Below are 27,723 nucleotides of genomic sequence, written 5' to 3'. Positions count from 1 at the left end.
AAGAGGCCACCAACCCAACTAACATGGGACTATTTAGCCTTCGGCCGCCCCTCTACCTACTGTACAAGTTATGAACATGCCAAAAGACAACGGACAGACATAAGCATTACATCCAACATCTTGTTTAGAAGTTTGTCCATTACAATAGGGAGAATTTGAAGCCTGCTACGATAGGAAAGTCTGAGACTTACTACAATGGAGACATATGATGAAATATGCCCGAGACATGTGAGTCGAGACACCCGACCCACATCAAGATAAATTCTCTATGGTAGAGGCATATAGTAAAATATGCCTTAGGCTTGTGAGTTGAGACATGACTCACGTCAATATAAATATGCTAGGCAAATGTGTAGGGTGAAATATGCTTGAGGCATGTGAGTTAGGACACTCGATCCACGTTAAAATAAATCCACTATGATGAATGTGTGTGATAAAATATGCCTAAGGAATATGAGTTGGGACACCTGGCCCATGTCAAAATAAATTTGCTATGATAGAGTTACATGGTTCAATGTGCCCAAAGTGTGTAAGTCGGGACACTCAACACACATCATGATAAATCCACTACGACGAAAGTGCAAGGCAAAATATGTCCAAGGCATGTGAGTCAGGACAACCGACCCACGTCAGGATAAATTCGTTATGGTGGAGACGTAGAGCGAAATGTGCCTAATACTTGTGACTCAAGAAACCCAACCCACGTCAAGATAAATTCGCTATGGTGATAGTGTAGGGTGACATGTGCTTAAGATATGTAAGTCGAGAAACTCAGCCCATGTTAAGGCAAATATGTTAAACAGAGGTACAGGGTGAAATGTGCTCAAGACACATGAGTTAGAAAACCCGACTCGCGCCAAGGTAAGTTGACCATGACGAAAGCACAATATCAAATATAGTCGAGACATGTGAGTCAAGAAAATCAACCATACCTAGGTAAATCCACTATAGCAGAAACATAAGGTCGACGTGCCCGAGACACTCGAATTAGAAAAATCTAACCCACAAGATGAGATCTCAAATACTCTTATCAAATAAACTAAACAATACGATTTAATCTCCTTTTACAAGAGCCCCCTTAAAGCATGCCTTTAGGACAAATGATAATGAATAATTTACTGTTTGTTGACACGTGAGATCCAAATCATTATCCAGCAACATGTCTCCATTATGTTAAGGGAGGCAATCATAAACCTCGTTCTTTTCTTTGTGGTAAGAAAGATAATATCAAACTTTCATCCTTTAGGTGTAAAAATATATTTCGAACAAATGAACTTTTTTTTTGAACCACTTGAACCTACATTAGGGATCTCAAATTACTAAGTTAAGCATACAAAAGATTGAGTCAAAAAAACCTCTCAATTTTAGTCTTAGGGCATATTGAAATCACTCAAGAACCATCTCGAAGAGACTTCGGATGTTCCTATGCACACGGGTCTCACGTTGGGCTAGCCAATATATCAAAAATATTTTTTTTCCTAACATATGTAAAATAAAAAATAAAAAATAATTTATGTTTGAATAAATATTAATTTTATTCTAACATACTTTATCTTCAAAGATTCAGTTTCCTTACTCAAGTAATACACTCTTTTATTGATGTTGCTACGTGAACTCATAACACCCACATATTTCCACATCATTGATACGTCACATCGCCACGACTCATACGTCGCAAGTTATCCACAGAGGCTCGTCGAACTGGCCGCGAAGCTTCTCCCCGACCTGGGGCCCCAGCGAAAGCGACCCCACCGACGGTACGTCGCCGCCCGAGTGCCACGTTGGCGTCCCGTTCTCGTAGCCGTTATAGGTGAGGCGCGTGAGCCCGGTCCCGTTGAGTCGGCACGCGTACAGGTCCCCGTAGGGCTGGAAGTGGTTCGGCAACGAGACTGGCTCGGCCGTGACGGCGCCAAGGTTGGCCGCGAATACAAGCCACCGCGAGTCCGGGCTGAAGCACACGTGGTTGAGCCTCTCCCTCCCCACCTCCGCTGACCCCGGCGGCCCTGCCACGTGCACCTGCCGCAGCCCCGTCCCGTCCGGCCGCACCAGGTAGATGCCGAAGACGTCCGGGTTGGATGGGTCGTGCCGGTTCGAGGAGAACGCAATCAGCTCGCCGTCCGGCGACCATGCCGGCATCGTGTCGATCCACTCCCCCTCCGTCAGCCTCCGCACTCCGCCGCCGCTGGTCTCCCCCTCGACGGCGTCCACGATGTAGAGGTTCTTGTGGCCGGACCGCCCCGAGCGGAAGACGAGGTAGCGCCCGTCGGGGGAGCACGCTGCGAACGCGTTGTTGCCGGCGTCGGCGCGGGTTAGCACCTTCATCTCTGTCTTCACCTCCTCGTCCCTGCTGCCGTCCAGGTCGGCGGGATCGAAGGTGACCCGAGCGATCTGGACCGTCGCCTTGGCGGAGTCGAAGATGGGGCCGATGGAGGTGAAGATGACCCCATTCTCCGTCGGGCTCCACGCTGTATAGAACGCCGACGGCTCCTTCAGCAGCGTCCACCGCTTGAAGCCGTCCGACCGGATCACCATCAGGCCCGGCGAGGTGAGGAAGTCGCCGTTCATGGTTATGAAGCGGCCGCCGGGGGAGAAAGATGGGAAGGTCCCGTGGAGGCGTTGCATCCGAAGGCCGCTCACCGGCGAGCTCACTGGCTGGAGGTGGGTCACGATGGAGTCCCCTGGGGCGAATTCCCCCCGGAAGCGGTGGTACCCCAGGTGGCCCGAGTCCGGCGAGAAGAAGGGGTTGTAGTGGTGGAGAGAAGGATTGACCCGCTCGGTTACGGGGAGAAACTTATCGGATTCGAGGTCGAAGATCTCGATCTGCCGATAACTCGAGCCCTTTCTCCGCGTGGCCACCGCTATCCGCTTGCCGTCGTGCGCCGCCGCGGGGGTGAACGCGTGCAGCCCTGCCGGGGTGATTCTGCGGGCTGCGTCGGGGCCTCCGGCGTTGTCGAGCTCCGCGGTGAGGTCCGACCTGAATATGCTCCACCACCCGTCGTTGGCCTTGCGGTGGAAGAACAAAGTGGACTCACCGGCCCACGCCGGCCACCCGCCGCCGCTGCAGATCACGGAGCGGCGGGAGGGGTCGGAGGCGCGGAAGACGACAACCTCGGTAGCGAGCTCGTGGAAATCGCCCTTCCACGGTGCGGAGCCGTAGGAGGCGACGGCGACGAGCTCGCCGGAGCAGGACACCGCGGGGCTCATGTCGGCGAAGCCGGGTGGGGTGAGCCGTGCCGTCTCACCGGAATCGAGCCGGGCAGAGTATACCGCGCACCAGCTCCTGAACGGCTCGGCAGGCCGCTCGTGGGCTGAGACGAAGAAGACCCGGCCATTCCTGACGGTGGGGCGGTCGTGGAACAGGCTGTCGGAGAAGGCGGGGAGCGGGACGGGTGCCCGGTCGCGGGAACTGGACCGGAATAGCCGGGCCGAGCCGGTCCGCTCGGAGACGAAGGCGATGGAGTCGCCCTCGTCGACGAACTGGGCGTTGAAATTGACAGAGGTGCCGTCGGTGTGGCGGCGCTCCGTCAGTTGGGCGGCGGGGTCATCGAGGTCGGCGGAGACCGGGACGGAGAAGACGTCGAAGCCGTAGTGGGGCAATCCGACGGTGGTGAAGACGATGGTACCTTGGGGCTCCATGATGCGAACGGACGGGAGAGTTCAGTCGGTCACGAGTGAGTGAAGCGAAGTGGGTTACGCGGGCGATCGTGACTTACGCGGTGCTGATTGTATAGGGCGCGAAGGCGGTCCCGGGGATGGGTTGCGTCCTATGATGGATTTCCTCCTGTGGAATGATGCCACGTGACGTTACGATGGGGGTTCGGTCGGGGATTAGTGTCTCATATTTTTGACTCGATGAGTCTTGTGGATGCGGTTGCGACGTCGTGACAAATACACGTCAGGGATTTATTCCATGCACACGACGCGTTCACACGACATCGTGTGAACGCATGGAACGAAGGAATCTAACCCACCCATCCTCGGAATTAAGACAAAACCAATAAACAATAAACAGAAAACAAAAAATATATATATCAATCTACACTTAGATGAGTCTAAATGCACATAATTAAACGAGTTAGTTTACATGCACATAATTCAAGTTAACATAATACGTAACATTTAAACAACTCATCAAATGTATATAAATAATTAAACAGGGCTTATCCAACATGAAAAATAATAATAGTGTGGGGGCATGGTAACTAATAGAAAAAATAATAATGCTGACAACTCACCTGGCCACTTAGGTCATAATTATTATTATTATATTTTTATTTTATATTATTTGATGTATAAATATATTATGATGTTCATGGATTTGTGTAATAAGAATCGGATCATGATAAGATCACGATAATGAGATTGATTTACCTTTAAATGCATACTCTAAATAATCATGTTCATAAGTTACTCGAGAGACATCAAGATAACCAAACATATTGGTGTATTATATATTCGTCCATATGATGGTGGTAATTGATCTTATAGCTGCTAATGTGGGGACACTAGGGCTATAGTGCAGGTGCTCATTGAAGAATGAGTTCACTAATTAATCTGCTTACGGAATGCTAGATGGTTGATAATACCTCATTATCAAACATCGATTTTGTCATCCTAGTGGTGCACTTGGTCCATAGACTTGAGAGACCAAGAATGTCTTGAATGAGTACTCCACTCTTTGATATCAAACTTATAGGTTTGAGAGTTCTTGATCTAGTACAACCAACCATTGAGAGTGACAATCAGCCTTACGAGGGCTAGTGAGCGTCAATAGATAATTATCTACTCTTGGTATCACGAGAGGAATATCTATAATTATATGGTAACTAAGGACATATATGTCCAATGGATTAGATTCCCCTGTATTATTTGGGGATTGTAGCATAGTAGCTTAGTACATTCGTAGTAGTAGATGAGTCGAGTGAATTATTATAAAGATAATAATTCACTGAGCTAGAATAAGTTATGACATGTATGACTCACGACTAGCTCGATATTGGGCCTAGAGGGTCACGCACATATGATATGTGTTGTGACGAATAGAGGTTTGGATATGAGATATCCGTCGAAGCCTCTATCGTATTAGATATCTAATATGTCCTTGAATTATTAGATCATGAGATTCAATAAGAGCAAATGAGAGATTATTGGATAGATATCCACTAATCTAAGAGACTTAGGTAGTTGGATGAAAATCTAATACCCAATAGAGTAGGATTCATTATGATTAAGTTGACAAGGGGCCTCTATAAATATGAGAGAACCAAATAAATGGTCATAAGTTGAATTTCTTGGTTGACATCTCATATTCTTCTATCCCGTTCTCCTCCTTAGATAATAGGTACGGAGATTTGGGCAGCGATTCGAGGAGCATCTTCGTAACCCCTACTGTGTGGATCACTACTATAGAGGAGAACACTTGACCTCCTTCATCCTCTCCCACATATATATAGAAATTTAGAGATATACGATCTCCCTAGGTAACACAACAATCTCATACGTAGTTTTTTGTTTTGTGGGTTTTTGTGTACCAATCTTCGCAAGACGATGAACACCTTTTGGGAAATTTAAGATTTTTGTTTTATGTTCTTCCATTATGCATGTGATATCGCCCCTAGATTTCCCTACAAAAATAACCTCTCGAAGCAAAAGGGAGATGCAAGAATATATGGAGAAGAAACAACCTCCTGAGCGAAAGGAGGAGGCTAGAGCAAACAAAAAAGAAGCAAACCTCCTATAAAGCAGAGAGGGGAGGAATGAACAAAACCGCCATCATAGAACCCTAGACCCACTACGACAAGCAAACATAAGCCGATATAGCAGGCAAGTAAAAGTCGCTATGATGAAGGAACAAAGATCACCACGAACAAAGCCTGTGAAACTAGACCTGCAACTCAAACACTCAGCACATTGAAACGAGACTTACAAACTACAAAACCCAACCTCGATAGGACAACGTGCCTCGAACCCTCTACTAAAGCCCCAAAGCACACCTTCCAAGGGGGACGAATGATAGGGAAAATAACGATGCTGCCAACTCACTCGACCACCAAGGTAATTACATGAGCGGAAGGGCCCACAATCTCCCTCTATAGCAGACGATGAGATCTTGATTCGCCGCCCCCTACCCATCTTAGAAAAGGCCAACAATGAGGCCCATCTCTCTCTTCCCTTTGCTAAAGTCATCTACTACAAGCAAGTTGATGTTTCCTTCACCAACCACGGTTTCGAGAAGGCCCGCATGCCCGACGCCAAAGAGCATTAATCCTTGGCGAGAAATGGCCCAGTTTCCCTCACTCCTTTTACCATACAACTGGCTTAGGAGACCATCCCCTACTTATCCCTAACAGGCTCAAAACCCTAACAAACGACACTCTCATGGTTGTCATTTCCTTATGCCACCAATAAAGGGGCGTGCTTATCAACCATCATCATTAATGAGCCCCCGAGCGACATAATGAGCACCCTAACTCGTCATTGGCCTCACGCCACCATCTGCATATGTATAAAAGCCAGCCCCCAAACCTAAAGGGGGCAAACGGAATCCAACTAAACTCTACTGAAGTCTTCTCTACTTCCCGACTAACTTAATCATCGAGAGAGTTGAGTCGGGACATCCTCCAACGTTGACCGCTTGTGCAAGGGTCTCGATGAAGCTAAGACATGCCTCGGGGCGACACTGAATCCATCTCGACAAGGAAGTCGTTCCTCAGGATTGTTACGATAAGTAACTGTTTAGCCGTGGCGTCGGGGCCGTCGCGGCTTGGTTCGGGTCCGGATGACGGGGATCTTTCTGGGGATGCTCCTCGGGGTCTCCCGGCGGCCGAGCTCGGTGGTTCGGGTCGGGAGGTCGGGTCGGGAAGAAGCTCCTCTGCAGCGCCGGGAAGAGGCGACATCGTCTCGTACCTGCACACAGGTCGGGCCGGGAGCTCGGCCCGACCCCTCCGACGATCAAGTTAGCGAAAGATGTGGAGGGAGTTTAGGAGGAGGAGAAACCTCTGAGTGTTGAGTGTGTCCTCCCTTTTTACTTAGGACTTGGGGGTATTTATAGAGGAGGTTTGATGTTACCCGACGTAGCTGTCTGCAGGGCGGGACTGTACCTTTAGTGGCGTCTGACATTGCCACTGGGGCTGCGTGGGAGGCCGGGGGATCGCAGGGTATGGGCGAGCTTCAACCGTTACCTGCTTCTGTCACGTCCGACTGTGCTGGGTCAACTGAGGGGGCTGTGGGCTCAATGAGGCTGACGTCCAGGCACAGACCGTCACCTTTATTGCCCTCCTGGGGCGCCGCGCCCGTCCACGTGCGGGCGACGTCACCAGGAGCGGGGTCTGCCATTTTTTACCATATCAGGGATGACCTCAAATCAACCTTCGCAAATAAGCAGCACCTTGGGATCTCGCCTCCTGGCTCGACTACCCGCTCGGATCATCCCCACGTGACCTCTGTGGGCCTCTTGGATGATCTTGTATTTTCATAATCGAACCAAACCGTATTGACTTTGTTGTCATGACAACAAAGTAACAAAGAAAAAAAATTATTAATAAAAAAATCAAACATTTAATATCGTCATGATTAAACTAAAGAAATGTTGAAGTAGGAAATTAAGAGATAAATCCTCTATATATACATATATATATCAATGATGTTTATGATGCCACTGAATTGGTCGTATAAAATCATTCGGATCGTGTCGGGTGATTGAATTGAGATCCGATTCCTAACCGGGCCGGATCCGTTAACTATCGTGCCCTAACTGAAGCATCCGACCCGGCCAAAATCGACGAGTCCTCCGCTTATTGCAGCTTGTGCACCCGTCGCCTCCAAACTAGCAGAACAGAATGCCCTCTTTCTCTTCGCGTCTGCAGCTGTCGCACCTCTTCCTCCGCCGCCGCCTCCTTCGCCCTCCGCCCTGTCTCCTGGGCTGGACAGCCTCGATCTCGAGCCTCAAGGTTGCGTGGCGCAAGGACCCCCTGCTGGACTCCGCCATCGACCGGGACAAGCAGTGGCGGCTCTGCTCCCGCGTGGTCCGCGAGGTTCTCAACGAGCCCGGCCAGACCATCCCCCTCCGATACCTCGAGAAGCGCCGCGAGCGCCTCCGCCTCCCCGTCCATGTCAAAACCTTCCTCGCCCGCTATCCCAACCTGTTCGACCTCCACCTGGCCCCCATCAAGCCCCGCCAGGCTCCCGTCCCCTTCCTCCGTCCCTCCCCCTGCCTTCGTTCCTTCCTCGACCTCGATGCCCGCCTCCGATCCCTCCACGAGCCCCTCGCCCTCGCGAAGCTCTGCAAGCTCCTCATGATGTCCCGCCACCGCGCCCTCCCCGCCGAGAAGCTCCTCAACGCTAAGCGCGACTTCGGCCTCCCCGATGATTTACTCTGCTCCCTCGTCCCCCGTCACCCCCACCTCCTCCGTCTCGTCCATGCGACGGGCGATAGGCCTTTCCTCGAACTCGTCTCCTGGGAAGACGACTACGCGAAATCCGTCATCGAGCGGCGGGCGGAGGAGGAGGCGCGGCTCACTGGGGTCCTTATGCGCCCCAACTTCGACGTCCGCCTTCCACCCGGCTTCTTCCTTAGAAAGGAGATGCGCGAGTGGACCAGGGACTGGCTGGAGCTGCCCTACGTGTCGCCCTACGCCGACACGTCCGGGCTGCACCCGGCCTCGCCGGAGATGGAGAAGCGCTCTGTCGGGGTGCTCCACGAGGTGCTCTCTCTCACGCTGCACAAGCGGATGGCCGTGCCCATTATCGGCAAGTTCTCCGAGGAATTCCGTCTCTCCAATGCGTTCGCCAACGCCTTCACGCGGCACCCAGGGATCTTCTACGTCTCCCTCAAGGGCGGGATCAAGACGGCGATGCTGAGGGAGGCCTACGAACGCGGGAACCTCGTGGTTCGGGATCCCCTGCTGGAGATAAAGGATCGGTTCGTGGAAATCTTGGATGAGGGGCACAAAGTATATCTGGATAGGATAAATACCAAGAGGGAGGCGATGCAGAAGGACTTGGAATTGATGGCGAGCAAGAATGCCGAGCTGCCAGAGGATGAGGAAGAGAGTGCCGAAACCGAACAACCACTGTAAAGGTATTTGGTTCAACCTCAGCAAGATGCAGTTTTGACACAGCATCTGTACAATAGCTCGGCATTTGCATGCTGAGCTATCTTGTCAGAGAAAGATAGAATTCCTTGCAGATGAAACAATCAAGGATCCAAGAACTGGTTGGTATTGTTAGCCATTGGTATAGATTGATCATTGTGAGAAGGTCAAACTTCAGTTCAATAAGGAGAGTTTAGGGAAGAAGAGAAAGGATTTTGTTCATATTGCAGCCTAGAAGATTGCCTTCTTATATTCATATGGGAAACTTGTGGCAATTCAATTCCATTTCTATGAGAAGAGACTTCTGTAAGTCACCTACTATTTATCCTTTTTGTTATCTTCCATGGAAATTGGAGCTTGTGATCTCTCAAACATTTGTCTTTGATTGCAAAAATAATCAGCAAATTGTTAACTTGCTGTCTCAATTAACAAGTTTCATGATTCCTACCTTAGACAATAATCAAGTAATATGTTTTTTCTTTCAGTATCTGAAGGATCATTGGGCAAATAGCCTACCTTGCGAACGGGGCAAATAGCTTACCTTGCGAGCAGTAAATTTGGTTTTTTTTGCAGATTAATTGATATTGTTGTCAGTCACCTAGAATCTGGACATTCTACAACTGGAAAATGTGTTGTAAGTAGATCTTTTGCAATTTTTTTTCCAGAACTTGAATCATTGTTGTGGTTGCTGCCACAGTATCAAAAAATACCATTGCATAAAGATTTATGGGGTTAAAATTCAAGTCATATTGTTTAGTAGAGACTCCGATGATGCTGTTGCTTTGCTTCTCTTTGAAACATGTCTGTGGGCATTAGGGTAGAGGTGTCTTGCATATTTATGCTTTATGATATAACTTATAAGTACCAGATGCTGCAACTAGAACTTTGATGCTATCATAAAATACTTGTTGTATACCATCCTAAGAATCATAAATGTGGAGGATGCATCAGAGATAAGCCAAAGAGTGACATGGTAATGTGAAAATAATGAATTTCCTAGGAGTGAGTTTGATGTGTTCTCTGAAGAAACACATCGCAAAGTGATCAGACAGACTTAAGTGAGATCCGGTGGTTCTTGATAAACACTCGTTGTAAACTTAATAATCAGTTGATTCTAATGATTTTGTGAAATTTATCATTACACTTTTGCTGTTAGCTGGTCTCAGTAAATTTGAAGACCAGAAATATTTCAGTAATCATTGAAGCAATCTAAGAACAGTCATGTATTGTTGTTAGCGACTTCTTCTAGCAAAATAGCTGAAACAGACATACAAGTATGATAATCCAGGAGTATGTTTAAGTTTATCGGACAACCACTTGCATTATCATTTCATGAGAATGAAGATTTAAGTTAGGTTCTGCTCAAGCCAAATTTAAGTTCTGCATTTTGTATTGCAATTTAAGTTTGGGCAATCTAAATTTAGCTTAGATGTGATGAGAACTCTCTAGTGATGGGTAAATGAGTGAGATAATCTCTAGAATTGATGTGCCTACCAATGACACAAATAAGCTGAATAGCTGATAGATCCCAACACGGCAACTCCTAAAAGAACATTCAGTATCATAAATGAATTTTTTTCTGAAGCAGTTTAGGTGGCCATTTCTTCTGTAATGAATCGATATGTTCCCCTGTTCTCAGGACTGATCTGATTAGCAGCCAGTACCGGTACTTGAGATGGAAATATGCAATTGCCATTAACCTGTTTGTTTGTGTGGAAAATGAACATTGTTCTTATTTGTGAAGCTGAATCATTAGCATTTCCATTATTGGATGGAAAGCATGGAAAGATTATTTACCTTTGACACTTGATCACAAGTTTTTTGTAGTAAGCTGTCTTGTAAATTACCATCATATGTTCTATTGATTACCTATCCTGAGATTTAGGTTCTCAGGAACAGACTGATTGCACAAACAAAACTGAAATACCAGATATTGGAGAAATATGGTGAAAGGAGGTGGAAAGTATTGTTAGCATCAGATATTGCAGAAAAAAAGAGAAGCATAAGTGTTGTCAGAAGGTTGATTATGGTTACTTTCCCTTTCCTTGCTTTTCATCAAGAAGCAATTTTGAGTATGAGTATCAGTAAATTGGTTTCCTTCTGAACAATCTACTGCTGTTGGTTCTTCTGTGATATTTTCATTTTCATTAGCACATTGAACCATCTTTTTGTTTGATGATGTAGTTATCCTGATGTGGATTGTTACACTACTGACCTCTTGCTTGCATATAATTCATCTTACCCACCAGATCTCTCTTCAAAGTAAAGTTATATAAGATGGTTCTACTTGTATTTGTTAAAATGGCTTTTACTCTTGTTATGATGCCAATTTCAGTAACCTATTGCATCAGTACTATAGTTGTTACAATAGATTGTGATTGTTCGACACGTTAGGGACTTGGAGCTAATCTGAGTTCGATGTCGGAGCCTATTGCGAGCATTAGATCCGAGAATGAAGTGGTTCGGTGAGCTTTAGAGCCGGTAAAACTAATTCTAAGTGAGGGATTCATGAAGAAAAGGTATGGTGTATTCCAATTGTTTGGAGAGAGTTTTGGAAATGCACGTTGGATCAAATTTAAAGTAAGGAGTTATTCTGTAGGGTGGTCATGCAGAATGGTCGATCATTACTTGATCATATCGATATTTGTTGAATCATTGTGCATTATGGTCATAGAGTGTTGCTGCTGTTCGTTCATCACTCAATCGTCCTCCATGAAATTTTGATGTCTTCTTAGGTTGCTTACTGCTTGCATCATCGATCATTTTTTTCCAAGAAAATAAACTATAATAAAACCATCTTCTCTCCTATTAGAGGAGACCAAAATCTTTAATTCTGTAGAAACATCAGTCCCATCTGTTCGTGCATAATTCATCAATCAACATGCAAACATCAGTCCTATTTATTCTTTATTATTTTAATAACATCGTAATTTTTGATATCGTGTTTAATTAATTATAATGATGAGACTTGGGACAGACAGATAGCAAAGGGACAAAAGTGCCATGAAGGTAATTTTGTGAGCTCAAATTGGGTGATGTTTAATCTTTAAAATGATATGATAGGGATCAGCACTTTAATACTTTTAATTGCTTAACAAACAAAAAAATCCTAGATTGCTCACTCTATGGATTCTCAAATCTATTATTTATTTCCTTTGATACTCTTTAATATCGCATATCTTAAATATGGGAAAGAATATGAATGACATTAACTTTATTCCATTATTGCTAACCAATATGGTTTTAGTAAGCTTTTCTAGTGCTACATCTGTTTCTCGCTTTTATTAACTATAATCTAACTATTCCTAAACAGAAAATTTTTGTGTCTGCTATCAGACACAAATAGTAAAACAAAAGTTACTTTATCTAAGAATTGATGTGGAATGAGTAGATAGATTTTTATTTATATGTAAATGATGATCGTTTTATTTATAAATTTTATCTTTTTAAGCTAATTAGTTGTGTGTTTTTTTTTATTTTTTTCCTATTCAAATGCAGGGAAAAATATATTATTATTATTATTATTATTATTTATTTTTTTGCTTTTTCGACGCCGTAGTCAAACGTTGCACGCCACGCGAGCGGCGAAGCAACGAATCAGATGCGTGGAAATTGGCGCGGGGTCCACACGACATACACGCGTTTCGCTGGCTTTTGTACGTACCGCCGATCGGTCCCAAGTCAAACCGACGGCGATGGATGTGGCGGACGCGTGGCAAATCAGGCACCGTAGATCTAGCGGACGAGGACACGATAACAGCTGAGCCCCTTCGTCGGTGACTTGGTCGGCTCTAAGTTGGACTGCCCAAGTCTGACAGCGATGCCACGTGCTGCTATTCCGCACCACCAACTCCAACTTTGATTCGCCGGTGAGGGTACCGTCCCCCCGGTTCAGGAAAGGATATTGGAACCGAACCACCGGTTCGTCTCATAATACGAATATATTAAACATGATAAATATATAATTATTATAAAATAATTATGTTTTATGTTAGCTAAAGTCTTATCTTCATCAGCTAAGTTGATCAAATTTATAAAAAATAAAAATTGATGCTAATGATCAAGTTAATTAACGATATTCGATTTGGTTCGATTTATTATAATCAGATTAGATCGACCCGAACCGAACCGGGTCGGACCGGCGCGGTGGGGGCGCGAGCACACCGGCGGTCACGGTCGTGAGTAAATAAATGGAGCGATACGACAGCCGAGGTCGAACAAAGTCCGCTGACCGCTTCCAAGCTGCGCCGCTGCAGCTATCCTGCGCAATCTCCGCCGTCCACCGGATCCCGTCGCCCGGCGCACGAGATCGCTCTTCGCTCTCCGAGTTCCACTCGAGGTTGGGGTGTTACCTTTTTTTCGTTTTGGTGGAATTCCACTCTTCGAGTTCGGTCTCTGAGTGATTCCACTCTGGGTTTCGGCCGATCCGTACGAAATCCGTCTTCCGATGGTCCCGATCTTTCGAATACGATTTGGTTTTGGGGGACTCCTGGGATCTTGTTTTTCTCGCATCGGTTCGGCTTTTGTTGGGTGTCGATTTGGATTTCCATCCCTCGATGTTTACTCTTTTGGGCGTTGGATAATGAGTTGATCGGAAGAAGGAAGTGGCAGAGCTCTGGTCAGAGATTCAACTGTCGGAAAAGAATTGGGGAAAACCACGATAACAACTGCCCTTTGTGCACCGGACACCATCTTCCTTTCGGGATCCGACTTCTTGTCGCAATTGCTTAATTACGTTACTATTGATGAGTATTAGGAATATTGTAATGAGATAAAGGGAATACCTTTTCAGTATGGGGATATATTAATTATGGATTTTCTTAAAGTTTTCTTATCATTTGTACACACATATATATATATATATATATACAATTGTCTGATTTGTTGTATACCCTACTAAGAGGATGAGGAGGCAGTAGTAGTGTGAAGTGAGTTTTAGTTCATTATCAACCATGACCACGACCTCTTCTAACACAATTGAAGGTGATGTAGGACCTATTAGCAAATTCGAGTGTTTTTGGCATTCATATGTGTTATATATGCCACATTAGAAAGTGGGGAACTGTGACACTCTCGCTAGCTCATCCTTTAAGATCATTCGAGTGTTTTTGGCATTCATTAGCAAGTGGGGAATTGTGACACTCGCGCTAGGTCATCCTTTAAGATAATTATAGAACACCGGAACAACAACAGGCTGTAATATATCAGTTAGATGACTGAGAATACATCTTTTTGATCTGGTATAAGTTCAGTTAGTAGTTTGTTTTACGTTTTTGCTTAATTGGCACAGGCAGAAGTTACTAGATAAAAGACTGAGGAGTTCCCACACGGCCTTCTTTCCCAATTCTTTGATTATCCCATTTTGTTTCTTTTACCAACACATTCGATCTTCCTCAGGCCATAGTTTGTGGACGTTGGATAGAATGACACTTGGATATTTGACCTGAAATGGTTGGAAGGACACTTGGATAGAATGAAAATCAAATGTATAGTTGTGAATAATACCTTTGTGATTCTGATTCTTTAAGATTCTTAGAGTTTTTAGTTTTAAAATGTTGTCTAACTTATTGTCCTTCATTCAACTATTTGTCTAAAATTTGTATCACTTACATTTCCTGTCGAGAAAGCTTTGGCTACAGGTTTTTTATTTCGTGGATTTTCCCTTTAACATACATGCATAATCAGACTATCATTTTATTAGGTTCAGAGAAAATTTCTTTACCTCCACATTATTTTTCAAGTATTATTATTAAATAAACCGTAGTAGCTAGACATAATAAAAGATTGAAATGAGCATGAGATGATGCTGACAATCAGGTTGTTACCATTAATTTACATCTCATAGTAGCCGAAAAAACATATAAGACCACATTTTTCTTGGGGGTATGGAGTCAGTTCATGTAAGCATGTTGTGATCTTCATAGAAAATTAAGGTAGCAATATAATGGGGGTTTAAGGAAAATAAATACTGAGCTGAGTTGACACAGAATTTACTGTAAGATTACTGCAGGTTATCAATAAACAAGCAAGTATGTGCTTTCCACTTTTTTTTTTGTGCATTATCCATAAACATGTATTTTGTGATACAACCATTTTGGATATCATTTCAATCTCCTTTTAGTTGTTTAGGCTATTATGTGGCTGGGACATAGCTGGCTTGGAATCTCAATAACTTTGATGTCACTGGAGCTTGAAAGAAACAGTTTAAATGTAAGCGAAAACATATAGAAATAAATGCAATTTCATGAAATGATGATTTCGAGAATATAAATCTATTTCTTTTCACCAAGAGCTATAACATTTGCTTGATGTTCACCCTATTAAATTATGATGTAACCAGAAACTAATTACGTATATTGGTTGTTTCACACAATTATTGTAACATCCCGATTAGTCCCACATCGGACGTAGGCAAAATTAAGATTGACTTATAAGGGTCTAATCGGTGTATTATTATTCATTTCAGTTTAAGCATTTTAGTTAGTGGTTTGGACCAAACGAAGTTGATAGGTCAATTAGCTCATTATGTTTGAATCGTAACATTTGATATCGGAGCCTTTATGGTGAAGACTACCTGTGGATGGAGTCAAAGGGGATGATATATAATATTTAACTACATATGAAATAAAAATAAAACTTTGGGGATTGGATAATACAATCCCTTCTTTTGTCTTGCACTCTCATTAACTATGGTCTTAAGGTTTGGGCTCAACTTCGGAATCTAGGCAGTTGCCTTGGTCCTATATAAGCATTTCTTATCTCCTTTTTATAAACCAACAGAGCAGTGAGAGACAATATCGCCATGTCTACTATAATTTTGATTACTTGTTGAATTTTGTTTCTCCATGCTTAATACAGATGATTTGCGCTCTGACTTAATTGTTTTATGTGAGTTACTGCCAACATAAAAGACAAGTGATGTATCTTTTCAATTAGCAGGTTTTTTAAAGTAACAAGTCCATTTGGATTGGTTGAAGTGCATTAGGGCAAAAAGAATAATGTCTTGCTTTGGGTGCTGTGAAGAGGATGATATTCATCGAACTACTGCCAGTGGTGGTCCCTATGTGACAAGCAATTCAACAGGTAAAGACACTTTAAATAGTTACTAATATTTGTTACTTTGAATTATATTCCAATGCAAACATAATATTTACTTAATGCAATCATATAACTATTCCATTTTTCTCAGCATGTGTTAACTTATCTATTCTGAATTTGAACATGTTCCAGGAAACGATGGAGCATTTCATGCTGCAAACCCTCCTTCTAAAGGTGCTCAAACTGTTAAACCTCAGCCTATCGCAGTCCCAGCAATTCCCGTAGAGGAAATAAAGGAAGTCACAAAGAATTTTGGGGATGAAGCTTTAATTGGGGAGGGTTCATTTGGCAGAGTGTATTTTGGTATTCTTAAAAATGGCAGAAGCACAGCTATAAAGAAGTTGGACTCAAGCAAGCAGCCAGACCAAGAATTTTTAGCACAGGTACAGTTATTGTTCCTACTACTTCTAGACTTTTTCAGGTTGGATTTCCATGCTCATATGAAGAATTTTACAGGTTTCCATGGTGTCAAGGCTGAAGCATGAGCATGTTGTAGAGTTGGTTGGTTACTGTATCGAAGGAAATCTCCGCCTACTAGCATATGAGTTCGCTACCATGGGATCTCTTCATGACATTCTTCATGGTATGAGCCTTATCCAGGATGTAATTTCTCAGTATTTGCAATTTTGAAGCTTGAGGTGATTCATTGTTATGGTATATACCTCTATGGAAAGACTAATTCATTTGGATCCACATGAGGTTCCAACTCCATTGCATTGTCAGAACTTATGTTGCATATTTGAAGCAACTTGAGCTCCTCTCATCGCACAACCCTCTTCTTGCTGCGCCCCCCTTTATCCTCAGCCCATTGATACAAAATATAGGACTAGTGCAAACTGTTCATCATGAAAGAAAAGATTCATCAAATCAAGATCACTAACTAATACTAATATAAATACAATAAGAAAACCTGCCTTTTTACTGTATCTTTATGGTCCCATTGTAACTGTGGGGTTTATCGGGGGCACACTTTACCGCTGAGCTAATAGCCCATCATGCGGGCCTCCCTGTTGGCAACATGCAATTCCAAAACTCATTCCTCTCTTTCCTTCTACATCTTCATGTTGTGACACAGGAGGGGTATGGGGAGTTACCATATGTTTTTGTGGGAACTGTAGGCAAATCATAGAGTAATGCCAATCAAATAAAACATAACATGCTTCTCATTGTTATTTAGTTTCTTGCATGGTAATCCATATTAGATTTATAGTATGCAAAACAGCCTAATTTCACAGGACACTATGATCCATGTGCTTTCCTTTTGTTTTCAAGAACATGGTTTGCCCAGTTTTGTTTTCTTTTCTTTTAGGAAGATAACAAGATATTTTTCTTATATATGCAGCTAAGTCCCACCAGCATGTTAGTTCATGAACTAAATTGCAGCTAAATGGCAGCTATTGTCCTTGTTAATTATCATTTACATTAGCTTTTACTATAAATAAACAACATTATATTTATGACCATCAGAATTGTTCAAGTTATTTAGTAGCACTGGGGGAAAAGGGTTTATATGAGGTCTTAGAGAACATTGACAGTTGCATTGCTGGTATATGAAATCACAGTTATTCTATATGTGATTGATTCATTTTTGTTATGCAACTATTTTACAGTTTGCCTGTTTTTTGAGTATGTAATTCACTTTCTCATGATTGTGTTGGTTTCTTAAGCTGCTCCTTTATCATGTGTTGTGCTATAAGTATAATATCTCTTTGTTATGGTTTCATAGCAAGTGCTGAAGCAATTATTTGTTGTAAATTACTAGTATGACTCATTTGTGTTTTCTTTATTCTTTTTTTTTGTGAGCACAAGCAATGAATCATATGATCATGTACAGGGAGAAAAGGAGTTAAAGGAGCACAACCAGGTCCAGTGTTGTCATGGCAACAGAGAGTCAAGATTGCTGTAGGAGCAGCAAAAGGACTTGAATACCTTCATGAGAAAGCTCAACCTCATATTATTCATCGTGACATAAAGTCCAGCAATGTTCTACTCTTTGATGATGATGTTGCAAAGATAGCAGACTTTGACCTATCAAATCAAGCTCCTGACATGGCTGCTCGTCTTCATTCTACTAGAGTTCTGGGGACATTTGGTTATCATGCACCAGAGTGAGTTCTTTGATTTTGTGGGTCATACACATTGATCATTGTTTTAGTACTATGCATATGAATTTTCGTCCTAGAAAAAACTAAAGCACAGATGTATGTGAATTGAATGACATAAATTTGGATTCATATGCTTTGTTGCAATCAGAACGCTATTGATTTAAGCCGGTTACTGGAGATTGCAGGTATGCGATGACCGGTCAACTTAGCTCCAAGAGTGATGTATACAGCTTTGGTGTTGTCTTATTGGAGCTCTTGACTGGCCGCAAACCTGTGGATCATACATTACCAAGAGGACAACAAAGTCTTGTGACTTGGGTAAAGTGACAACTTTTTTTTTCCTTTTCTTGTGTCCGATACTATCGGTTGAGTGATATTATAAAAGTAAATGAGATTGCTTCTCTTTTTTATTTTCATCATTGAAATGATTGATAACAGTCTATATCTTATCAAATTGGTATATTGAAAATGTACAGGCAACACCCAGACTCAGTGAAGACAAGGTAAGGCAATGTATTGACTCAAGACTAGGCGGAGATTTTCCTCCCAAAGCAGTTGCAAAGGTAATTATGGTCGAATTTGTTTGGGGCTTACTTTTGTGGTTTACTTTTTACTATACTGAATAATCCTTCCTCTGGTTATAATGTTTTCCTAACATTACCTTAGTCACAAAGTCTATGTTAAATTTTGGCACTTGATGTGTCGGGACTGCCCCAATCATATGCTTCATTAGTTATGCCATCTGCAATCTGTTGGAAGTTTCAAATCAGTCAACTAGCTTGAAAAGGTACTATGCGCTTAAAATGACACTGCAACTTGATCGAATGCTAACCAAGAAAGACTATCAAAATCTTAGCAAAGATTGTATCAGGAAGTTAGATCCCATTTCATTTTGTGTGACCGCATGAGATGTGACCTGTGAAAGATTAATCCTTACGCTGGCTGGATCTTGTAATTTTGATGATGTTTTTATTAATTTTCGCTTGTAAGTCTTCCTTCTTTTGTGAACAGTTTGCTGCGGTGGCTGCCTTGTGTGTGCAATATGAAGCCGATTTCCGCCCGAACATGAGTATCGTAGTCAAGGCGCTACAACCCCTGCTGAACACTCGGTCTGGCCACCCTGGCGAAGCCCTGGGATCATGAAACCTCTTTCACGGGGCTTGTCCTGTGTCACTTTGATGCAGTGCTGACCTGTAGATTACATGCCCTTGTATCGGATGAATCAAATTATTTTGGAACCTAAATTATGTTATGAATTCCCTTTTGTAATTAGAGAGATTTGTCAATGTCAGCTTGTGGTTTGTCTCCAAAATTTCCACTTGGAACAATCAGTGATACATTCTTCTACGATTATGCGATGGTTCCTCCGTATCTGTGAATAGTTTTGGAGAAAGCTGCATTGAATGATTGGTTCTTAATTAGCTGGAAAATGGTAAGTATATTTAGGATTCTGCAGCTGCTCTTCCTATTCCTGGTATGATTCAATGAGGTAATCAGGGTCAGACAAGAGCTTGATGGTTCACCTGTTTCCAACGTCTTGGATTCCACATTTTCTTCTCCATTCTTTCCTTTCTTGAGTGCTTGGCTCTATATATATATATATATATATATCATCTGCAACTCAACCTCTCGAGGAGATGAGAGAAAATTAAGTATAATAGGATTTTCTTCTCTCTCATCTATATAATACAAAGGTTTAAATACCTTGAGAAATTTAAATATAAATTGCATTAAGTAAAAAGTTTGAGTATATCTTAATCTTTTTAAGGTTCAAATGGTCTAATTAGTAGATCCCTTTATCTGTCATGGGCTGCTATCACAATGGTCTAATTAGTGAATTAAGTTCGACGACGATCCCTTTCCGATCTGTCCGACCTCCCTTTCTGACTGATCGACCTGTTATGGGTTGCTATCGTAACTATGTTACAAGGATGCTACATGATTTAGGCAATATATATATATATATATATATATATATATATATATATATATATATATATTTTGATGGCTGTCCACTTCATAAAAGCTATATAAAAGCCAACAACGATCCTGACCACTTCAAGCTCTATTGTTGTTAAGATGACGAAGACACGCTCAGGGAAGCCTTAGGGATGACGAACCTGCAAGCTTAGAGCAAGGGATTTAAGATGCAAACTCTTTTGTTAGTGACCTTGAAAAAGAAAACAAATCAAAGAAGTTTCAATCCTATCGAAACAATAAATAGCAATTGGAAGACAATTGCAAGTTTGAATGGAGGGTCTCTCGATCCATAGTCCAAAAGCAATCTCTCAAACATCAAACACTTGCTGTCAAAGAGAAAGATTAGCTAACCTGTTTCAACTTGCAATATTCAACAGTAACACATAAATATGGCTCATCTTCTCTTATTTGTATGCAAGTCTCTCAATATTCATATTTACATACAAAATCATTTTATTTGCATTACATTGTCTGGATAACAAATTACACATGAGAAATATCATTTCACCAACCACTAAGTTCACAATATCCAATCAAGAAAAAGCTTGGATTTTTCCTTAACGCAAAAGAGTGTGAAACTTAAGTTTTTCTTACCCAGTAAAAAAAGAAAATATAAATTAGAATTTAATCATGTCTGATGCATCCAACTCCATTCGCATCACAGCGAACCAAATGTGAAACTTCTTAGTGTCATGGACCAAGTAACCGAGGCTGAATTACCAAGAGAGATGGTGGCTTTTAATTTAACAGCATAATATTTTCCTTCAAACACAGTCTGATCAAAAGTCACAGTACAATCTCTGGATCATGACCACATTCATGCAATTATTTACATTTTCTGAAACTATACCCTGTACATAACATAAATTGTCCTAAAGCAATCTAAAATCGGACTGAGCAAACACCATATAAAATGACTGGAAAATAAAGAAACTTCAGGTTTTTTCCTGGTGCTCTTTATTTGGATTCAAACTAAAGTGAATGCCAATGAAAGCAACAAATTCTGAAAATTTTGGGCAGTTACTAATAGTTTCTGCAATCATTTTTTCCTATTGTCTCGTATGCCGTTGGATTTGAAATCAGGCTTGGCATTTGTGTCATAGCCCGCCCTTTGTGATTCGATTTCTGTCTTCCAAGTTCTGTTATGTGGATGCCTTTGGTCCTGCAAAATTACCAAGAATTTGATGAATTCATATTGTAAAAGGTTTTCTTAGATCTGAAGTTTGTTTAATTCACAGGAAAATGGGCACGTTGCCATGTATAAAGCAAAATAGAGTCAACGAGATCACAAATCTAAAATATAACGTAAACGCCAATGGCTTGGTAATAACAACGTACATCTAAGAAATATCAAATGCTGATACCATATTGGATATGACCTATTAGCAGGTAAAACCATCCTGTGTCAGTTAAATATGCAAGCTTTTATAATCAAAAGATGCATTCAAGAATAGTGGAATGTAGGAAACATGATCTTAGACCCAAAATAGAACTGCGAATTCAATTCGATCACACAAAATTTTCTAAACAAAACAAATTTATAAGTTATGACTACCGGAATTTAGCAACTTGTCTCAAGTCTCACATTTAAAAATCCCTGAAATGAATTATGTTTGGACTTGTCACTTATACTTTTCCAGTAGAACTTGCATTATTTTCTGAAGCACAGGTAAGTAACAGCTCTGCAATTCAAGACTTCTTAACCAGAATGGTCAATGAACATAGAATTTGATGTTGCACACTGAATTAGAAGGCCATACTGCAAAGCGATAGTCTTTGGCTCAGCTCCAATATTTTAGGAGAGACAATCCAAAATGGTGAAAGATTGTCACAAACATTTTTATGCTTTTAGGAAGTTATAACCGTGATCCAGCAGGAACAGATGATGAAACAAACTTAGTTGCAAAAAAAAAAAGGCGCACAAAAACTGTGTACAATGAGAGGTGGATTCTGAGCTAGCATAGATGTTTCTTGAACTGAGTATTAATATATGTCAATTCTCCATCTAAAGCAATATGGTAAACCTAGGTACTCGTAATCTTCTGCAAGATGTGGTCTGAAATTTTATGTCGGATTTCTTATCTCCTGGTATTTAAGTCTAAATCAAGCCTACACAGATGGACAAGCTTTTGAAGACCATAAACATATATGTGAGTTTAATTTCAGTCAAGACAACCATGTCCACAAATGTGTTGCAAAATCATTTGCATTCTTGATAACTCAAACCCTCCACTACTATTTATAATATATAAGTTGCTTCTGGATATTGAACTAAGAAACTAAAAAGCAGACCTCAAGTGGTCTAGGGTTATCGGGTTCCAGCATCTGGACAACCCGGCCCATTGTTGGTCTCCTCTCTGAATCTGGATCAACACATCTCAATGCTGTCAAAAGAGCCTTTTTAAGAGCTTTAGTCGATGGCCTGATCACAATCCTTGGATCTACTACTTCTTCTGAACGGCGGTTCCCAATCATCCATTTAAGCCATTCAACAAGATTTACCTGCAATCATGCAATGAAAAGGATTCTTAAGATAAGGAAACTTTTGAAAAGAAAATGCTGGGTTTAGGTTACTATATTTTGCAAAAGAAGATCTCAGAAACTCAAGATTTTAGAATAATTCAAGATTTTAGAATCTTAAGATGACCAAGACCAAACTACCTTCTAGAAACTTCCTCTTGAAATTTTATAAGAGAAGAATTGATAAATGGTTGAATTGATTCATAACACTAAGTTAATTTGGTTAACGTGTTCCTTTGATAAATGAGTAGATCTCCACAGTTGACACCATACACTTTGGATAGAGAAAAGTAACCTATAAAATTCTTTACTGTACTATGTAGTATGTACTTTGGTTTGTGCTTGATCGCAGAGAAAATATCACAGGAATCATGAATCAGGTGTTTTTTTACAGATCTAAAATAGCTTTGCTAAAGGAAAAGCAGGAAACGTCTAGACGCATAAGTAAATGTAAATTCAAAGATATCAAAAGTACTTTTAAATGAAACCAACAATTTCTGAGCGACTTAAAAAGTTGGCAATAACAACCCAGGACAGGAGATAGCAATTGACATATATTAAAGCACCAAAAGTTTAAAGTTTTGGAGTTCTTATGCATGTAGGTAGCGGAAGCCTTTCACCAAAACTTAAGAGTTCAGGACTATGGGATGATCAGAATCACTCTTCTAGTTGTGTTTGTTCTGGTTGTGAACAAAATAAGTTTCTAGAACACAACAAGCTAGCCTTAACAATTTTTTGCAAAACATATTTTAAGGTCCTTTATAGATGACTATACTAGTACTAATACTATTTACATGAGAGTAAACTGGATCATTGTCTTCACTGCCAGTAATTTTGTACCTCATCGGGAGGACGTCGATAGTCAACTGGATCCCTCCCAGTAATGACCTCCAAGAGAAGAACACCAAAGCTGTAGATGTCACTTGTTTCATTAAGCAATCCAGTATTTGCATATTCTGGCGCAACATACCTGCAAAATAAAAAGTAATAATAATGTCACTGGCTCACTTTCTTATTGCACTATGCCTTGGACTTAAATATGGAAATCAAACCAATTCAGCATATTAAAGTTGCAAATTTTGCAGCTAGAATATTTACCCAAAAGTACCCATCACTTGAGTAGTGATATGGCTTTTCCCAGCGCCCAACAGTTTTGCTAAACCGAAATCAGACACTTTAGCATTGAAATCTTCATCAACCAATATGTTACTGGACTTGATATCCCGATGCACCACCTTTGGCTCAACGGCCTCGTGTAAATAGGCCAGACTGTTAAAGTACACAGTTTTTTATCAACCAACCATAATGTAAAACCTACTCTTAGGAGAGATCAAACTTTTATGTATGATGGACAAGTTATACTCATACAAAGGCTAAAGATGTTAAATTAGAAAAGGAACATGGATGTCCAAAGGTAATCATGAAATGTACAAGTTAGAAACCAATGCATACAATAAGTTGATTTTCAGAATTGCATAATAATTATTGCCAAAAGACCTTAATAAACTAAAGTCCAAAGACAACAAGATTACCCTTCAAGTTGAAGTTTGAAAATGGGTAAAATGAGAGAGAATGTTTCAGACGATCTACTTACGCTTTAGCTATTCCCAAAATAATCTTCATACGAGCATCCCAAGTAAGAGAACCCTTCTGTCCGATGGCCCCATGAAGCCACTGTTCAAGATTTCCATTATTGACATACTCGTAAACTAGCATCCTGATCATTTTCAGACAGCATAAATCAACTGGCTTAGAATTGTGTGGAATATACATGACATGTGAACAGAGTATCTAGACATTTATGTGATAAAGGTAAAAGGAACCATGTTTAGCTCATAAATGCAAGGCAACTTGTCAGACATGAAGGAAAACATGTTAATTAAACGAAAGGGCATTTGGTATGATACCCTTGTTCTGGTGCCACGTAAATAAAGCTGGTGGAAGTAATAGCTTTTAGAACAGGATAAAAGAGTAATATCAGAGGATTGTGCACCTTTGAGTGCCTTCCATACAGTACCCGAGCAGCCGAACCAAGTTCTTGTGACGAACATGACCGATGGCCTCAACTTCAACTCTGAACTCTTTCTCTGCTTGGCCTCTAGAAGCCATAGCACAAGATATATAAGAAAACAATTATCAGAATGACATCCTTAAAGGAAAAAACTTGTACAATGATCACACATATTAAGTGTATATGAACTCACAAATTGTTGAGAAGTCTCTTAATTGCTACATGAGTTCCATTGATCAACTGACCACGATAAACAACACCATAACCGCCCTCCCCAAGAACATTATCCTTGGCAAACCAATCGGTTGCAATTTCTAGGTCCCTCAAGGTGAACCAATGACCCCAACCTAGATGGGAGAATTGTGGCAGGCCAGACAACTGCAAAGGAGCAACAATAGGGTAACCAGAATGCTGTCTGTTTACATCAACCATCCCTGTACTTCCTACTTCAGTGTAGTTAGCGCTTCTATCTTTCTCAACATAATACAATGAGCTGGTGTTACTATTTTTGTCACTTCTTTCCAATTTTCCCAAGTCCAAAACCTTACTTGATTCATTGTCACTGGAGCCGTCATAAGTTTCAAGAAGAACAGAGTCATCTTTTATAATTTTCTCAACCGGCACTTCCTTGATGTCTCTTGAAAATGCAGGTATCTGTGTGGTAGGAAGGTAGCCGAAAGCCCTTTTACTTCTCCGGTTCTGAAAACAGACACACATCAATAGCAAGGATAGTGCGCACAACAAGAGAACACCAAAACTTATTCCAATTATCTCCCAGATTTTAAGACCAAAAGGACTGATCTTTTGAGATAGGTGTTCAGCAAGAGAAGTATTCGGTGATGACATATTTCTGATGGCACAGTTCCTACAAGAAAGAATGGAAAACATGAAACTAACTGAAGAAATTATGCCAAAGTTGAACATCACGTTTGTGGAAGGAAGGAGTTTAACAAATATGGAACTTTTGAACTAATGCCATAAAGGACAAATAAAAATGTTAGTTAAAATTCAGTCTAAAAAAGACCGAGATTGTTGATAAAAAAGTTAAATACCAGAAGTCGGATTAGCATCAATTGCCCACGTAAAAGGAAAACAATGACAATAATGGTATATGCAAATCCTGGAAGAAAAACTGCACGACTTAGGAAGTTTCTGTTCTGACCAACAGGACCTTTTCATTCGCTTTCCTGTTTCATAACAGCATTACGAAGGAAATATACCCAATGTAAAGCCAAATGCATCGAACTTTGGAACAACTCCACTAAATTCTCAAACCAAACTCATTCAAAAAGAAAAGAACTCTTATGATAGTGTAACAAAAGAAGTGACAAAATGAAAGATGAAACTTCGTGTGTGCCTAGGTTATCAAATTCTACTACAATTAGCAAATAAAAAGCATGGCTGTCGAAGTAATCTAAACAAATAAAAGAGATGTCTTTTCTGAAAAATCGCTTCTTGCAACCCGATCATTCCAGACATCACCATTTTAATGCAACAAAAGAATCATGCAAACAACTTCACATGCTTTTCTCCTCAAATACTATTATCTCTTAGCACCAGCAGCACTGGTAGAATCCGACCATGAAAATTAATCCGACAGACACAAAGCTATCAACAAAGAAATCAAACTCAGCCACGGCAAGCAATCAAAAGAGAAACTTGCCACATCCTACCTCCAAAGATCTCACTTTTAGTGACCACCTTCGGTTGAGCCACACCCAGCGCCCTTCGCCTCATCTGCTCCCTCTTATACCTCCCCTGCTACAGCGCCAGAGCCAGACCGCACAAGACCGACGCCTGGCCCACCCGGCACGGGCGAAGCTACAAGTCCATTTCCTAGGGATGGGAGGGAGATCACACGGGGCTCGGTGGTTGGAAAGCGGGCTACTACGGTTAATTACGCCGCGATGGGGGGGTCCTCGTGCCGCAGCTGGGATAGAGGTATAGGACGTGGTGTCGGCAGCAGCTGCTACTGCTGCTTCAATGGCGGAAGCGAAGCAGACGAGCAGCCCTCTCTGACCTAATCCCCTCGAATCGGACATCGAGTAATGGGGACGGAAGGGTTCGTCGCGAACGGCAGGCAGAGGCATAAAAGAACATGTAATCTAAGTAGCAAAAGGGTATGGAAGACAGCCTCTCACGCACACATCATCACGTGTTTTTTATGTGACGTTTACGAAGGATATTCCTCTCGATTCGAATCTATCGGGAGCGGTCAACGATGATCGATCGTGGGAGATCGACTACACGTACGGACGGTCACGATTCTTGTACTGTGCATGCGTATGTGTCTCATCACATTACGAAGGACCCACATCCGGCCGTGGGACCTCCCAAATACCTGCACGCTTCGCACGCTCATTCGTCAGGGCGGTCGGTGGTGTCCCGAGTCAAAGGCACGCGAGCGGCGCGAGCGCGTGCGTTGACCGGGGTGCCCTTGTGGCGGGACCCACTCGTTTGGCCCAAGGCGTCGAAGGGTTTAGCCACGTGCCTGGTCGTTGACCCCGACAACGTGAAGGCCATAACCTTACGTAAGGAAATTATAGGTTAGGGTCTTTCCTCGTTAGATTTTGAATTAGGATCGTGCATCGTATCGAGCGGGTCAAACGAATACAAAGAGGAATATACGTATGTATACGTATATACATACAATACAATACAATGATAAATAACATCAAATCAATCTAAAGCGGTTTGGCGACGTGGAATGACCCCATCGAAGGCTAAAATTATGGTGGATGCTGAGCCCGTCTGCTTTACAAGATCCCGATAGATCTTGCGTGCTGCGTGACGTGGACTTGGTTCCCATCTCAAGACCAAATCTACGCTTCAAATGAAAACTAAAAGATGAATGGGAACAAAACATTCTATTCTGCAATGCAGATTTCATCATCTTGCAATTATGGCATGATCTTTA

At 41.8% G+C, this 27,723-nt stretch overlaps 4 protein-coding genes across 5 annotated transcripts; 2 read left to right on the top strand and 2 right to left on the bottom strand.

The window, feature by feature from the left end:
• Nucleotides 1-1,567: 1,567 nt before the first annotated feature.
• LOC103970421 (uncharacterized) lies at nt 1,568-3,731 on the bottom strand. The gene has a single exon (XM_009384192.3). It carries the CDS (start codon nt 3,634-3,636, stop codon nt 1,666-1,668), a length of 1,971 nt encoding a protein of 656 aa, XP_009382467.2. The 5' UTR covers nt 3,637-3,731; the 3' UTR covers nt 1,568-1,665.
• Nucleotides 3,732-7,811: 4,080 nt separating this feature from the next.
• LOC135626802 (protein WHAT'S THIS FACTOR 1, chloroplastic-like) lies at nt 7,812-9,835 on the top strand. The gene is made up of 2 exons (XM_065132444.1): nt 7,812-9,398; nt 9,578-9,835. Exon 1 carries the CDS (start codon nt 7,839-7,841, stop codon nt 9,075-9,077), a length of 1,239 nt encoding a protein of 412 aa, XP_064988516.1. The 5' UTR covers nt 7,812-7,838; the 3' UTR covers nt 9,078-9,398; nt 9,578-9,835.
• A 3,478-nt stretch (nt 9,836-13,313) lies between these two features.
• On the top strand, nt 13,314-19,648 carry LOC103970418 (pto-interacting protein 1). Of its 2 annotated transcripts, none has more exons than XM_009384188.3 (8): nt 13,314-13,431; nt 16,032-16,175; nt 16,323-16,573; nt 16,647-16,773; nt 18,025-18,298; nt 18,481-18,613; nt 18,772-18,858; nt 19,307-19,648. In XM_009384188.3, the coding sequence occupies exons 2-8, from the start codon at nt 16,091-16,093 to the stop codon at nt 19,436-19,438; spliced, it is 1,089 nt and encodes a 362-aa protein (XP_009382463.2). In that variant the 5' UTR covers nt 13,314-13,431; nt 16,032-16,090; the 3' UTR covers nt 19,439-19,648. The 2 variants fall into 2 exon arrangements, with proteins under 2 accessions (XP_009382463.2, XP_064990129.1); XM_065134057.1 differs by lacking the exon at nt 13,314-13,431 and adding an exon at nt 14,604-15,302.
• Nucleotides 19,649-21,012: 1,364 nt separating this feature from the next.
• Nucleotides 21,013-26,913, bottom strand: LOC103970417 (probable receptor-like protein kinase At2g42960). The gene is made up of 8 exons (XM_009384187.3): nt 26,480-26,913; nt 25,000-25,671; nt 24,789-24,893; nt 24,390-24,512; nt 23,894-24,064; nt 23,636-23,765; nt 22,568-22,777; nt 21,013-21,437 (listed from the first exon to the last, which is right to left on the bottom strand). Exons 2-8 carry the CDS (start codon nt 25,650-25,652, stop codon nt 21,315-21,317), a joined length of 1,515 nt encoding a protein of 504 aa, XP_009382462.2. The 5' UTR covers nt 25,653-25,671; nt 26,480-26,913; the 3' UTR covers nt 21,013-21,314.
• Between the last annotated feature and the right edge of the window lie 810 nt (nt 26,914-27,723).

Source organism: Musa acuminata, chromosome BXJ2-11, assembly GCF_036884655.1.
Source record: "Musa acuminata AAA Group cultivar baxijiao chromosome BXJ2-11, Cavendish_Baxijiao_AAA, whole genome shotgun sequence".
Taxonomy (NCBI): domain Eukaryota; kingdom Viridiplantae; phylum Streptophyta; class Magnoliopsida; order Zingiberales; family Musaceae; genus Musa; species Musa acuminata.
This window is presented reverse-complemented; position numbering and strand designations above follow the sequence as displayed.